Raw genomic sequence first — 15,249 nt, 5'->3', positions numbered from 1 at the left:
TTGAGCTCGTCATAGCGACCTCTTGGTTGCTCGTCTATTACTGGACGACGGGTACCGGAGATCACAGTCTTTCCCAGCCTCAGGCTGGGACTACCCTTCCCTTACTCATATGCATGCCCCAGATAGTTGGACGTGATCCTCTGGGGCACACCTTTATAAAACTTTCCAATGTGCATGTCCCCTTTGTTTACATTGTGATTATGTTATCATCCGTTTTATTGTAGGATAACTGTCCAATGTTACGTTAATTGTTATGTAATTATTTGGCTTTGTTGTTAGCCTTAATGTATTCTTTTCTTTTTTGAAAACTGAAAACTTAATAAAATCATTGAAAAAAAAAAAAAAAACAGTATGCAGCAGTCACACTAGGCACTGAATATGCTGGGTCTGGCACAGTATAGGAATTAGCGAGGGCCAGCTGCAACAGACATTAGCTCTCAAAAGAGCTGTTTTGATGGTGCATTTCCAGCAACAAATATCAGCAAGGAGCAAGCTAACAGACCTAACTATCGCTTTCCCTATCTCTCCAATGGCTCTCCCTTCTCTCACTAATACTGCAGCAACACAGAGTGAGAACGTAGTTGATGCTGCTGCCTTATATAAGGGGGGCTCCAGGAAGGAGTGCAGCCTGATTGGCTGCCATGTGTCTGCTGACTGTGATGTAGAGGGTCAAAGTTTAGCCCAATGATGTAGTATAGGGGGCGGGTCAAACCGGCATAAAGTTTGCGATCCGATACGAACGCGAACCCGCGTTGTTCGTGTGAATAAGTTTGCATGCGAACCTTTCAGGACATCTCTATCAGTCAGTATACTGTCACTGAGGACTACACTGACTATAACTAACTTAAGTTAATCACTGGCTAGCTAGCTAAATACAAGTATCAAATACAGTAATAGAGCAATGAAATGAGTGAAAACGCTTGGTTTAACACCCAAAAAAACAACTTTTGATTTATACAATATGGCCTGGAGATGCTCTCAGTCCACAGAGACTAGCAAGGACGGTGCTTTTAACATGGCCACCACTTTATTTACAGGAGGGGAGGGCAGAGCCTCCCTTAGCTGGCGTAACAATAGGGTAAGCAGCCCCTGCCCCCGCGTGGGGGGCTCGGGGCCCCCCTGGGGCCCGCTCATGGCCGTTTTGGGGGCGCAGGAGGGGTCGCAGCATGAGGGGAGAGCTTTGCACATCAGCGGGGAGGGGGGACAGTCCTCCCCCCCTCCGGCTCTCCTCTCTGCGCTCCCCTCCTGCATATATCTAAGTGTCAGCAAGGGCGACGGTGGCAGCAGCTATAATTACCTCCATTCACCACCGGAGGTTGCCGATCTGCAAGGGCTTCACATTACTTCCTGTTAAAACTCTCACTTCTCGTCTAATCAGAAGTGTTACTTGTTGGCTTTAGGCAAACGGAGAAAGAAATCATCACTTTACCAGTGATTAACCTAATAAAGAAACACTGAAATTGCTATTACTTTTTATTTATGTAGTGCCAACATCCCCCATAGTACTGTACAAACTAGACAATAGAGGGAAACATACTTTAGATACAAAAACTTAATTCAGTAGTACTTCAACACGCAGTACAATCAGAACATCTAGAGACACAAGCACAAAATATATACATAGTTGAAGACACCAGGCATTCTGGTACCTGAAGCAGTGCTACTGGCAAATTTTTGCCGAAGTCATATTCGCATTGGCATTTTTGATTTTGAGAACATTTTCACAAAAATACATTATATGTTCCCAATATGCTGAAAATTCTCAGAAACGCAAAAAAAAAAAAAAAAAAAAAAATTTACTGTGAAAATGCAAAAAATCTGTTATTTTAGTGCGAAAATTTGAAAAATACTGAGAACATTTGCAAAAAAATGTGAAAAATCCCAAACTTATTACAAAAATGATTTTTGATGGTATTTTGACTCGAAAGTCAAATCTAACATGATTTTCGTGAAAATGAATGCAAACAATATTGGCATTTTCACTCATCACTGATCTGTAGCTTTAAAATTACAAAAGGGAATTGACAAATAACATTTACATTGCACTTTTCTGCTACTGGTAGACTCAAAGCACCAGAGCTGCAGTCATTAGGATGCGTTCTACAGGCAGTACCAGTACTAGTGAGTTTTGCCCAAGGTCTTCTGTTAAAGAGGATCTGTAACGTCAAAAAATCCCCTGGGGGGTACTCACCTCGGGTGGGGGAAGCCTCCGGATCCTAATGAGGCTTCCCACGCCGTCCTCCATCCTTCAGGGGTCTCGCTGCAGCCCTCCGAGAAAAATGACGTCAATATTTACCTTCCTGGCTCCTGCGCAGGCGCTCTGACGGCTGTCGGCTCCGGACTACACGGAAATACCCGATCGCCGTCGGGTCTGCTCTACTGCGCAGGCGCAAGTTTCCGGCGCCTGCGCAGTAGAGCGGACCCGACTGAGATCGGGTATTTCCGTGTAGTTCGGAGCCGAGAGCAGCCACAGCGCCCCCGCTGGAGCCTGCAAAGGTAAATATTGAAGTGACAGTCGGGTCTGTCGCCGGCTGTTCGGAGGGCTGCAGCGAGACCCCCGTGGGACAGAGGATGGCGTGGGAAGCCTCATTAGGATCCGGAGGCTTCCCCCACCCGAGGTGATTACTCCCCAGGGGATCTTTTTGATGTTACAGAGTCTCTTTAAATAGGTTCTATCTTACTGAACAGGAACAGCCAAGATTCAAACTCAGGGGTCCAGAGTCCTTAAAGCTAATGTAACCCCAGATTTTTAAAAAAAAAGTCAGATACTCACCTAAGGAGAGGGAAGGAGAGGTCCTAATGAGCCTCCCCTCTCCTCTCCCGGTGCCCTCCGTGCTGCACTGTCTCCCCAGTTCGCATCCGCAACCGCAGGGACTTCGGAAGTCTTCGGGAGCCGAGTCCTCCCAAAGATAGGCGGCGCCCATGCGAGTGTGTCATAGAGGGCGCACGCGCGTGCGCAGTGTAGTGCGGCCCGTCTTCGGAAGCACTCGGGCTCCCGAAGCATTTCCGAAGCCTCCCTTCAGTCGGGAGACAGCGGTATTTGACCGAAACGGTCGAATACCGATACGGGGGAGCCAGGACAGCAGCGGGCACCGGGAGAGGAGAGGGAATGCTCTATGGAACCCAGAGCGTCCCTCTCCTTAGGTGAGTATCTGACTTTTTTTTTTTAAATGGGTTCCCTTTAGCTTTAACTAGTACACTATCCAGCCACTGGTAGCTAGCTACATGTTTAATTTGTGTGTATGAACAAGAAAAATGCCAGTAGGAGGGCAAGGGTGTGACTAGCCCATTACAAATATGGATCAGTGTAGGTGGCAAACAGGATAGATGAGTTGTCTGATAATTTCTTGATCTCTCTTCTAATTTTTAACTTCTCACTTTGCATTGTACTGATTTATTTTTTCCACTTTTTGCTAAAGTTCCTCTTTAAGCACATTACAGCATAGGTACTTAAACATTTTACGTGCTGCACCCCTTTGCCTTGTTAAATAAGGAACTAATTTAATTTACTTGCTTTTCTTCCTGTTTCAGTTCAGTCATTGGACTCTACCACCATGCGGAAGCCATCAAAGATATTCTATATTTTCTGCCTGATGTTTTGTTTAGCTGGTATTAGCTTTTTTAGCATACACATCCTAAATGGGTACCAGCATATCATGAAATCCTTCCGTTTGAACGGTATTGGCTCAGATTCAGTTGGTTTTACGGCAACTGCTATTCTAAAGCAAGGCAATGGCATCCTGTTTATGGAGACCACAGACAGAATGGAGCCACCATCCTTGGTCTTGTGTGCTATAGAGTCAGCAGCTCGCATTTACCCTGACAGACCGGTGGTCTACTTCATGAAAGGACTTGGGGATATCACCACAGAGGAAGAGGAGGATAATACAAGGCGACATTTTCCATCCCTTTCATCTTTTCTCAATGTTTATTTCTTTCCTCTCAGAATGGATGAATTATTTAGTAACACACCTCTTATGACTTGGTTTAAAAAGGTAAGGGGATAAAGAAAATTGATTTGAGTATACACATGGATATGAAGTGGGGTAACATTCTTCACTTCTAGACTGCCTTGGGAACTGTGAGAATCTGCTCAGTTGCCTGTGCAGACAGGCAGCTTTTTGACCACTGTTCAGGTCTGCATTCTGCAGGTCTCTTTAAGAGAGACTTTTTTGTCAGTATTGCAGCTTGCTGCTGAGGAATTTGCATACATTCATTATGCAAATTCCCTACCTGCCTCCTGTGATGACTGGCAGTATAAAGGTTGGGATTACCCACAGTCCTTTGCTGGTCATTCCTTCAGGGTTTGTAGTAAACACTCCTAGAGAGTGTCAGCCATGCTACTTCTTGTTGAAGTTATCTTAGAGTAATTCCTGGAAAACTGCACTAGGCAGGTTTCCTCAGTGCAGTTAGGATTGCTTATCTGTTTGTTTGTTCTGTTGCGATTGTCCTGTCCCAGCGGTGGTCGACAGGAAATGGTTCTGATCTCTGTTCTTGGAGTATAGCTGGTGCAGCGGTTGCTACCAGCTATCTCTTCTGATTTGTCTCCTTGGATCGCACTAGCCACTTTCCGCTAGTGCTGTGGATCCTTCCGTTCTGCTACTCTGTCTGCCTGGATCGCACTCGCCTAGCGCTAGTGCTGTGGATCCTTCTGATCTGTCTTCCTGGATCACACTAACCGCTAGCGGTAGTGGCTGTGGATCTTTCTGATCTGTGTTTCTGCTTGGATCACACTTGCTCTGACGGAAGAGCGGTGGATCCTTTCTGCCTAGTTCCTGTTTCACGTTTGTCTGTCTTGTCTGATACGAACGCTTGCTGTAGGCTCGGTGAGGTAACCGTTAAGCAAGCGCTCGAATTCTCTGTTTCGTGTTTGTCTGTCTTTGGTTAGTTAGGCGTGCTTGTCTCTGTTGTGCGTAACACGCGGAGACCGCGCACGAACGCGTGCACTGTTGCGAATGAGTGCGGTGTTCGCGTTCAGCTAGCGTTTGTTATTTTCCTTATCTTTCTCTTTGTATGATTTGCTGTGCCTTTGCTACCCTTGTGCACTGTCCTGCTCAGTCTTGTGTCGCTTTTGGCAATCGCCATTCTTGCGATTGCGTTTCCTACTTCGTTTCCGCCGTTGTGTGTTCGCCGTTGATGGGTGGCGACTAGTTTGGTGGGCACACATTGGTTCTGTCCCTTTGCTCTGTTCCCTGTGGGCTATCCAGCCCTGCCTGATTGTACCTTGTCCTGGATCTGTACAATTCCCATTTGGCATCTGTGGCTGTGCAGCGGCTGTGTTCGCCTGCACTCCACAGCGCCATCTGCCGGTGGGAATTGCCCTCTGTGGGTGCATAGCACCTAGCCTGGGTGTCCTCAATTATACGCTTGTGGAAGAAATCCGCCGCGTCAGTGCACGTCTGGTGCGCTGACCACAGAGACAATTCCACAATCGTTACAGAATGACTAGCCAAACTAAAATTCCCAGGGCAGAGGGAACCTTTGATTTGTTTCAGATGTCATTGCCTGAGACAAAAGCTTATGTGGATCCTGCTATAGGTAGGATCGCACACTATATTAAAGCAGTTTGAATCTGTGCGATCTGATGTCTGTTTCTTGGATGTTCCTGCAGATTGTGATCGGCATGAGTCTGCCGGTTTCCTCAAGGATGTGTGGGATCCTTTTTCATTTAGAAACAGATCTTTGAGATCTTCCGTCTGTGACCCTGCTATGGGGAAAATTTCTCGACTATGCAGCGTCAAAAGTAAAATTAATATGCCTAATAAAGTTTATCCTGTTGATGTCGCTATTTCTTCTGCTAATGAGTCTCTGTCTCACCCTGTTCACACCTGTAAGGGCCCGTTGCCTGGTGACAGTTGCTCCAGTGTTTCTGTCCTGAACACCTTACAGTCTGCTCCGCAGATCGCGGAAGTTTGCGCTATGGAAGCGTCAGTTTCACAAACTAAAGTGATTTTTGATTCGTTACAGAAACCTTTCAAAATGAGAACATTAAGTGGAATAAAGATGGTCAGTTTAGTTTACCTGTAGCTTCTTCCAGGCCTCTACAGTCCTTCTGGTTGTGTTGCTCTTCTCTCTTCAGCCCCCCTATGCTCCTCCAAAAACTGGCCAAAGGGGACAGTCCCTTGCTACTGCACATTTTCAGCCCTGGTCGAGCACCTTCATGATCACAAGCCCATGGCCTGTAGCAGTTTTTATAAATTGCTAAGAGCAGAATGTTACCTGTCACAGGAGTGCAATCAGAAGACGTGTGGCCCGCATGCAGCTTTCAGAGGAGCACAGTGGATGAAGGGAAAGCAGTGAAATGACAGTTAGGGATCAGGACTGCAGGGGGCTGGAAGAAACCCCAGGCAAGTTAAACTGGCCAGTGGCCACCTTTAGGTTCCCTTTAGCCCTCCTGGCTAGCTGCGTGTACAAAAAAAAATTATGCAAATCGGCCCAGCAGGGCCTGAGAAATCCTCCTGCGCGGCATAGCCCGAGCTCAGCTCGGGCTTGCCGCCAGGAAGGTTAAAGTACACCTGAACTGAGAGGAATATGGAGACTGCTATATTTATTTTTTTATACTTTTTAACCACTTTTGACAACTTGACGAATCTATATCTTTCTTAGCAAAACTACAAAAGACATATGTGGTAACATTTTAATTGTGATAAGTAGTAGAATCGAGTTTTAAGAGTTTTAGTGTTGAGGCTCATGTCTTTTGTATTCTTTTTAGTCGCAAACTGAATCAAAAGCAATTAAATGTTCGCATATTTTGTACCAAAATGAAAGACAACGTGACAGAATATAAAATAAATATGGTAATTACTAAACAAAATGTTCATACACTAAAAGCCTAATTTGTCCTGAAAAAAATATATAGATCATTTAGGTGTGATAAGTAGTAATAAAGTGGCAGCGCTGATATGTGAAAATTGCTCTCGTCCTGAAGTGGTTAATAATACCAGTTGTCTGGCTATCCTACTGATCCTCTCCCTCTAATACCATTTGCAAAAGACTCTAAACAAGCATACAGATCAGGTGTTTCTGACTGTACATGTAAAAAAGGCTTACAGAAAAAAGGGCGCATGGGATTGCCCCTAGTAGAATATCACACTACATACTACAGATACCTAACCCTTAATCCACTCAGGTAGTACCTAATCCTTAAGCCTCCCCCCCACACCCCTGTGGTACCTAACTCTTGACCCTCCCCTGCTTGTGCATACCCCTTAACCCCCATCCACCGTTTGGTGGTGCCTAACCCTTAACCCCCCCCCCAGCTGCAAAGACATGATTAGTGGCAATAAAGTAAAATTTGGTCGTCCCAGGGTTACTTATATAATAGCGGACACTTAGGCAACCCACTAGGCAAATTGTGGCCAGTGCTGCTCATCCAGATTCCGACTATCCGGGTGACCTTTTTTCAGCTATCCGACCGGATTCGAATTCCGGATACCTGGCCCCAAATCTGGATAGCTATCTGCGAATATTTGGGCGCATAATGCGGATATCCATGGATATTGCAGATATCCGGATCCGAAATACTGTAACTAAAGAGATGACGTCCTAGAGCCAATCAGAGGGCTCCCAGCAGAAGCCCTAGCAACCAACCACAGAGGGGAACCCTGGCCAGCCCCACCTGACCTCATTGAGCCAATCAGAGGGCTCCCAGCCTAAACCCTGGCACCCAATCCCAGAAAGGAACACTGGCCAGCCCTCCTGTATAATAAGGAGGGCTGTCATGATGAGACATATCACCCTAGCTTGCTGAATGCTCACTGAGAGACATGCTCCAGTGCTGCTGGCCTAAGCAAGGGTTGTACACAGTTATAAACCTAAAGCTGTTCAGTGATTAACCCCTTCACTATCACTCCACTATTGTTAAATCGTTAATTAGCTTGATGTCATTGTGTGACAATCATTGTGTGACAGTCAGAGTGTGTGCTCCAGTGCTGCTGGCCTAGCAAGGGCTGTACACAGTGATAAACCAGTAGCTGTTCAGTGATTAACCCCTTCACTATCACTACACTATTGTTAAATCATTAATTAGCTTGATGTCATTGCGTGACAGTCAGAGTGTGTGCTGCAGGCAGCTGCTATGTGTCTGTGTGTGTGCTGTGCACAGACCAGGCCAACTGCTGTCTGCTGGCCAGCTATTAGCCTTAACTAGCTACAGTATACAATTTAGACAAATGGGTCCTAAAAATTCCTATCACAGATAATCCTCCACAAGTCTGAGACTTCTCAATATGATCAATGTAAGACTAAGGAAGCAGGAGGAAATAAATTATATATAAAAGTACAAATTTTATTAATGACCAAAATAAACACACATATATGTAAATCTATTTAAAATTGACCAGAACACACAGGTGGGCCACCATGTCTAGGCCAGATGAAAAAATGTAGGGGATCCCCTAAAAAAATATTGATAGTGCGCAATCCATCAAATATCTTAATGCAAAAAAAGGGGGAAGCGACTCCTAGCAGGTAACATTGAAACAAAAGACCTTGGAGAGAAATATATCATTGGCTCTAAAGGCCAAGTGTCCAGGACCTAAATGGAAAAAAAAAAAAAAAAAAAAAAAAAAAAAAACACATCCTAGTAGAAGAGCACAGGTGTATCAGATACTGGCTGTGTTGCTGCAATGTTTCATTGGTTTTAAGGGCCAAGTGTCCAGGACCTAAATGGAAAAAGACTTCCTAGTAGAAAAGCACAGGTGTATCAGATACTGGCTGTGTTGCTGCAATGTTTCATTGGTTTTAAGGGCCAAGTGTCCAGGACCTAAATGGGAAAAGACATCCTAGTAGAAAAAGCACAGGTATATCAGATTCCGGCTGTGTTGCTATAATATTTCCAGTGATTTGCAGGATCAAAAGGCTGAATAACGGCTGATAGAAAGATTCAATCCATCACAATAGGTGGTCTTACTGCATATGTTATCACAAAATAATTGATGTGCAGGTCCACAGGTCAGGCAAGCTGTCTCATTTATGAGTTATAACAATGGCCAGGTGCATAGAGGTAGATTGATAGGCACACACTGTATGTGGCAAGCACTTCGGGCTAGTAAACAAAAAAAATTTATATTCACAGCAAGCCTGACACATCCGCAAGCCCCAGGAGCAACAAGCAATTCACCAGAGTTAGTGCCCCAATCAGAAGCACATTCTGAGACAGATTCACAGGCAAATGTTTAAACCACAGACATATGCAGGTACAGATGGTGTGATATTAAAGTTGATATAGTTCATTCATGGAACAGTCCGCCAGGGTCATCCCTTCAGCAGCATCAACTTGATGTAGACAAACTCAAAATTCCAGCAAACAACAGCATATAGCAGCATATAGGTGCATCCTAGGAAGCTGTTTCAATGATCATATGGTAAACAGTGGTTACTCCATAGGAGGCTGTTTTCAAGTCACCAGTAGAAATGCATATCATTGAGGTATACTCATCTGAGTAGCTGGTCACTGCAAAGTACATCCACAGGAGCCCATGTGCTGCCACCACAAGTGTGTCTGGTCACAAAGAGAGCCTTAGAGGCCAACCGGTTTCACTGGTGAGATTACCAGCATCATCAGGGCAGGCTCAGAAGTTTTGCCGCCTGTGGGAGAGAGGAGCCGGCCTAAAATGGCACTGGGCGGCCAAAGGATGCTACCACGCCCCCCCATGACCACTCCCACCCCACCATCACAGGATGCAGGTGGTGAGTGAGAGGTGGAGGCAGAGGCGTGATGCATCCAATTCTCCGCATGTACGCACGGCGTTCCCCCCGCGTCCGCATGCGGTGATGCGGATCAAAGGAGGGAACGCATATATGCGTACAAGTGCACGCACAGCGTTTCCCTCGCGTCCGCAACCGCCAAGCGGATCAAGTAGGAGGGAACGCGTATATGCCCTGGGGGGGGCGCGCATATCCCGATGTGCCCTGGGGGGGTGCTCGGGGTCGGCCCAGTCTTTGGCTTGACATGGACCATATACTGGGCTAATGCCTGCTGGCCCGTGGCCTGCCTGTGGGCCTTCCCTGCCCTCCTCCCCCCGTGGCCCTGCCCTTCCCCCCCCTGCCCCGTTTCCTGTTGCCCCAGGGCACACTTGGCCGCGGCTATGGTGGCGCTCCGGCGGTGATGGCGACTGGGCGGCCCAGGGGACCCGGGGACCCGCCTGCGGGACAGCCGGGCCACCCTTTCTCCTTACCATCGATCAGGGGGTGGGGTCTTAATAGTCCGTGCCCCTCAGCGTTCCCGGAGCCCTTTTGCGTCGGCCGCATTTCCATAGCGGCCCTGTTTGGGGGTCTCTGTGGGTCGCGTACAGTCGTACGCATATACGCGTTCCCTCCTACTTGATCCGCTTGGCAGTTGCGGACGCGAGGGAAACGCTGTGCGTGCACTTGTACGCATATATGCGTTCCCTCCTTTGATCCGCATCACCGCATGCGGACGCGGGGGGAACGCCGTGCGTACATGCGGAGAATTGGATGCATCACGCCTCTGCCTCCACCTCTCACTCACCACCTGCATCCTGTGATGGTGGGGTGGGAGTGGTCATGGGGGGGCGTGGTAGCATCCTTTGGCCGCCCAGTGCCATTTTAGGCCGGCTCCTCTCTCCCACAGGCGGCAAAACTTCTGAGCCTGCCCTGATGATGCTGGTAATCTCACCAGTGAAACCGGTTGGCCTCTAAGGCTCTCTTTGTGACCAGACACACTTGTGGTGGCAGCACATGGGCTCCTGTGGATGTACTTTGCAGTGACCAGCTACTCAGATGAGTATACCTCAATTATATGCATTTCTACTGGTGACTTGAAAACAGCCTCCTATGGAGTAACCACTGTTTACCATATGATCATTGAAACAGCTTCCTAGGATGCACCTATATGCTGCTATATGCTGTTGTTTGCTGGAATTTTGAGTTTGTCTACATCAAGTTGATGCTGCTGAAGGGATGACCCTGGCGGACTGTTCCATGAATGAACTATATCAACTTTAATATCACACCATCTGTACCTGCATATGTCTGTGGTTTAAACATTTGCCTGTGAATCTGTCTCAGAATGTGCTTCTGATTGGGGCACTAACTCTGGTGAATTGCTTGTTGCTCCTGGGGCTTGCGGATGTGTCAGGCTTGCTGTGAATATAAAATTTTTTTGTTTACTAGCCCGAAGTGCTTGCCACATACCTGGCCAAGTGCCTATCAATCTACCTCTATGCACCTGGCCATTGTTATAGCTCATAAATGAGACAGCTTGCCTGACCTGTGGACCTGCACATCAATTATTTTGTGATAACATATGCAGTAAGACCACCTATTGTGATGGATTGAATCTCTCTATCAGCCGTTATTCAGCCTTTTGATCCTGCAAATCACTGGAAATATTATAGCCACACAGCCGGAATCTGATATACCTGTGCTCTTTCTACTAGGATGTCTTTTCCCATTTAGGTCCTGGACACTTGGCCCTTAAAACCAATGAAACATTGCAGCAACACAGCCAGTATCTGATACACCTGTGCTCTTCTACTAGGATGTGTTTTTTTTTTTTTTTTTTTTTTTTCCCTCCATTTAGGTCCTAGACACTTGGCCTTTAGAGCCAATGATATATTTCTCTCCAAGGTCTTTTGTTTCAATGTTACCTGCTAGGAGTCGCTTCCCCCTTTTTTTGCATTAAGATATTTGATGGATTGCGCACTATCAATATTTTTTTAGGGGATCCCCTACATTTTTTCATCTGGCCTAGACATGGTGGCCCACCTGTGTGTTCTGGTCAATTTTAAATAGATTTACATATATGTGTGTTTATTTTGGTCATTAATAAAATTTGTACTTTTATATATAATTTATTTCCTCCTGCTTCCTTAGTCTTACATAGCTACAGTATACGTTAGTTAGGTTAGGGATTAGGGGATAGGATTACTCTGTTATTGTGTAGTTAGTACTGTAGTACTGCAGTCAGTGCTAGTAGTTGATAGAGTAGTAGTAGTACTGTGTTAGCTTTCTACAGAACTGCTGTGCTTTGAGCAGTGCCAGTGTGACAGTTAGTGTGCACTAGTGTCTTCTCCTCGGCTGTCTGACTGTCACTCGGCACTTGGCACGTGTCACGTGGCACTTGGCATGTGTCACGTGGCACTTGCCATGTGTCACGTGGCACTTGCCATGTGTCACGTGGCACTTGGCACTTGCCAAGTGGCAAGTGTCACGGGCCAAGTGCCACGTGACACGTGCCAAGTGCCACATCTGGTATGCTACTGGCACACGTTACACCTGCTGCTGCTGCATTGCCCTTCTCCTGCTGCCTGTGCTGCTCACACCGCCAAGGTGCCACAGGCTACTGCTGCTGTGCTGATACCACCTATATTTAACTCAAAACACAATTGCTGCGTAATATTTTAGAGGTGTCTTGGCTGAAAACTGTCATGTCCCAGTTGTGCAGTCGGACTTTGGACACAATGTGGGTTGCACGACCGCTGTCTGGAACCTAGGCCTGATGTTAATTGACAGCCATTTTTTTTGGGGGGGGGAGGATTTTAAGTCCCCACATCATCAATTAGTGTTCCCCTTTACAAAATAATGATGCTGCATTCCTCATTTACCCTAAAAACCGTTTTTAAAGCAATTTAAAGGCCAGTTTTTCTATCTGGATATCCGAATCCACCCGGATACCCCGGATACTGAGGTCGAATATCCAATCCGGATACGGATTGGAACATTTTGAAATCTGATATCTGACCCGGATCGGATATCTGGGTATCCAGACCCGGATTTTGAAAAGGGGTATCCGAGCAGCACTAATTGTGGCTATAAATATCAGCCACTTTGTGCTCACTATTTATAGCTGCAATTAGCATACCGGGTGGCTCTGGTGCCCACTATTTTATCGGTAGCCTCAGGTGCTCAAATGTCACTTTATTGCCCCAGCCTCAGGCACCCAGATTTCCTTTTGATTGTCGTTATTTGTAGACTGGGGCGCCCATCATGGCCGTTAATCCCATTCTCAGGTGCCTAAATTTCTCAGCACTGATGCTCATTGTAATAATAATATAATAATCCGATGGCGCTGCCCTTTCTTTCATGGCTTGGTTTGTGGCCAAATTTCCTGTTGCGGTTTCTAAATCTGACTGGATTAGCTGCATGCTTATTTCAGGTTTGCAATTCAGACACTACTGCAGCCAAAGAAAGCATCTGGTTTGCCAGGCAACTAGTATTGTTTAAAAGGGAAAAAAACATGGCAACCTTCATATCCCTTTCAGTTCAGGTGCCCTTTAAGCAGTTGGAAATATTGTGCTATCGTTATTTAAAGTATAATTGTTATAAAAAAAAACAAAAAACAACCAGCATCTAAGCATACTACAATAAATTAGCAATTCTCTGCATCTGTTAAAGAAAAGCAAGAAGATTTGAGCCAGGATTATACAAAGGTGGACCTTCCGTGACGCTGCCCAAACAACTTGCGTCAGGTGGCGACTTCCGAAGGGTGACATTCTGATGGCCCCTCCCTTCCCAGCCATCGCTCATTTACCTTTTCAAATTGGTGGCCCACTCCTCCACCACAGTCCCTGGAACCCTCTTTCTAGACCTCAGATCATCGGTGACCCAGCTGCAGACAGTGTAGTGGTTCCCGTAGCGTTGCATATGCAGGAGGTTCATACTTCCTGTATATATGCCATTATCAGGGGAACCAATCTCCTGTCTCTTCACTGCAGCCCTGCAGGTCACCACTGGTCTGAGGTCTAGCGTGCAGGACTCAAGAATGTAAAGGAGTGGTGGCAGGGGGGGGGAGGGGGATGTCAGCCTGGCTTCCTATACTGGGGGCAGCTATACTTGTCTACTTATACTGGGTGAATCTATGTCAGGCTACCTATACTTGGGGCAACTATTCCTGGCTATCTATACTGGGGGCAACTATACTTGGCTTCCTATACTGGAGACAACTGTACTTTGCTACCTCTACTGGGAGCACCTATACTTGTCTATCTATACTTGGCTACCTATACTGGGGGCACCTATACTTGGCTACCTATATAGGGGGTGCCTACACCTGGCAACCTATACTGGAGGAACCTATACCTGGCTACCTATACTGGGGGCACCTTTACTTGGCTACCTATACTGGGGGCACCTTTACTTGGCTACCTATACTGGGGGCAACTATACTAGGCTACTTATACTGGGGACGACTATACTTGGCTAGCTGTACTGGGGGCACCTATACCTAGCTACCTACACTGGAGGCACCTATACTTGGCTATCTATACCTGCTGGATATTTATACTGGGGGCACCAATACTTGGCTACCTATACTGAGTGCACTTATACTTGGCTACCTATAATGTGGGCACCTATACTTGGCTACCTATACTTTAGGCACCTATACTTGGCTACCTATACTGGGAGCACCTATACTTGGCTACCTATACTGGGGGCACCTATACTTAACTATCTATACTGGGGGCACCTATACCTGGCTAACCTCTACTGGGGGCACCCATACCTGGCTATCTAAGCTAGGGGCACTTATACTTGGCTACCTTTACTGGGGCACCTATACTTGGCAACCAATATTGGGGGCACCTATACCTGGCTAACCTCTACTGGGGGCACCCATACCTGGCTATCTAAGCTAGGGGCACTTATACTTGGCTACCTTTACTGGGGCACCTATACTTGGCAACCAATATTGGGGGCACCTATACCTGGTAACCTATACTGGGGGAACCTATACCTGGCTTCTTATACAGGGGGCACCTATACCTACCTATACTGAGGGTGTTTTTTTGTTTTAAGTCCGCAACTACGCATCGTAGTTCATAAACAAAGTTTAAAAACATTGCATACATATTTCCGCATAGTCGTAGTACCACCATTGGAAGCTCTGCCCAATACGCGTAGTTGACATATGTATTGCGAAGTCAACTACGCGTGCGGTAACTGCATCTATAGGGATTGCGCATGCACAGAAATGTTATTGCCCATCTATACGTATACAATTCCGCATTGGAAGGTGGAATGTACGCATATATTAGTTCACCCATGCGCATATTTAGCGGATTATTGCGGAAATTTTTCCGCATAAGGGCATAAGCGTCCGCATACACTACGCTTCGCACTACGCGAAGCTTCCGCATTTTACTGCGTAGTCTACGAAATGCAAACGTAGCAAAGTTTCTGATTTCGAAACTATAGTTTGCAAAGCGTAATTGCGTAGAACTTCACGTAGTTCCAGCGTAGCGAAGTTGGCTGACTACGACCATCCCTGGTCGCACCGCAGCTACA

General features: G+C 46.5%; 1 protein-coding gene across 1 annotated transcript in view; it reads left to right on the top strand.

Moving 5' to 3' along the window:
* The first annotated feature begins 3,719 nt into the window (after positions 1–3,719).
* Positions 3,720–15,249, top strand: part of LOC137571056 (alpha-1,4-N-acetylglucosaminyltransferase-like) — a 44,544-nt gene continuing 33,014 nt past the window's right edge. The window contains exon 1 of the mRNA XM_068279742.1: positions 3,720–3,995. Coding sequence (XP_068135843.1) covers positions 3,747–3,995 — 249 coding nt within the window. The 5' untranslated portion in view covers positions 3,720–3,746. The remainder of the gene's footprint in view (positions 3,996–15,249) is intronic.

Source organism: Hyperolius riggenbachi, chromosome 4 (genome assembly GCF_040937935.1).
Source record: "Hyperolius riggenbachi isolate aHypRig1 chromosome 4, aHypRig1.pri, whole genome shotgun sequence".
Lineage (NCBI taxonomy): Eukaryota > Metazoa > Chordata > Amphibia > Anura > Hyperoliidae > Hyperolius > Hyperolius riggenbachi.
The sequence above is the reverse complement of the archived record's forward strand: the minus strand, read 5'-3'. Positions and strand labels throughout refer to the sequence as shown.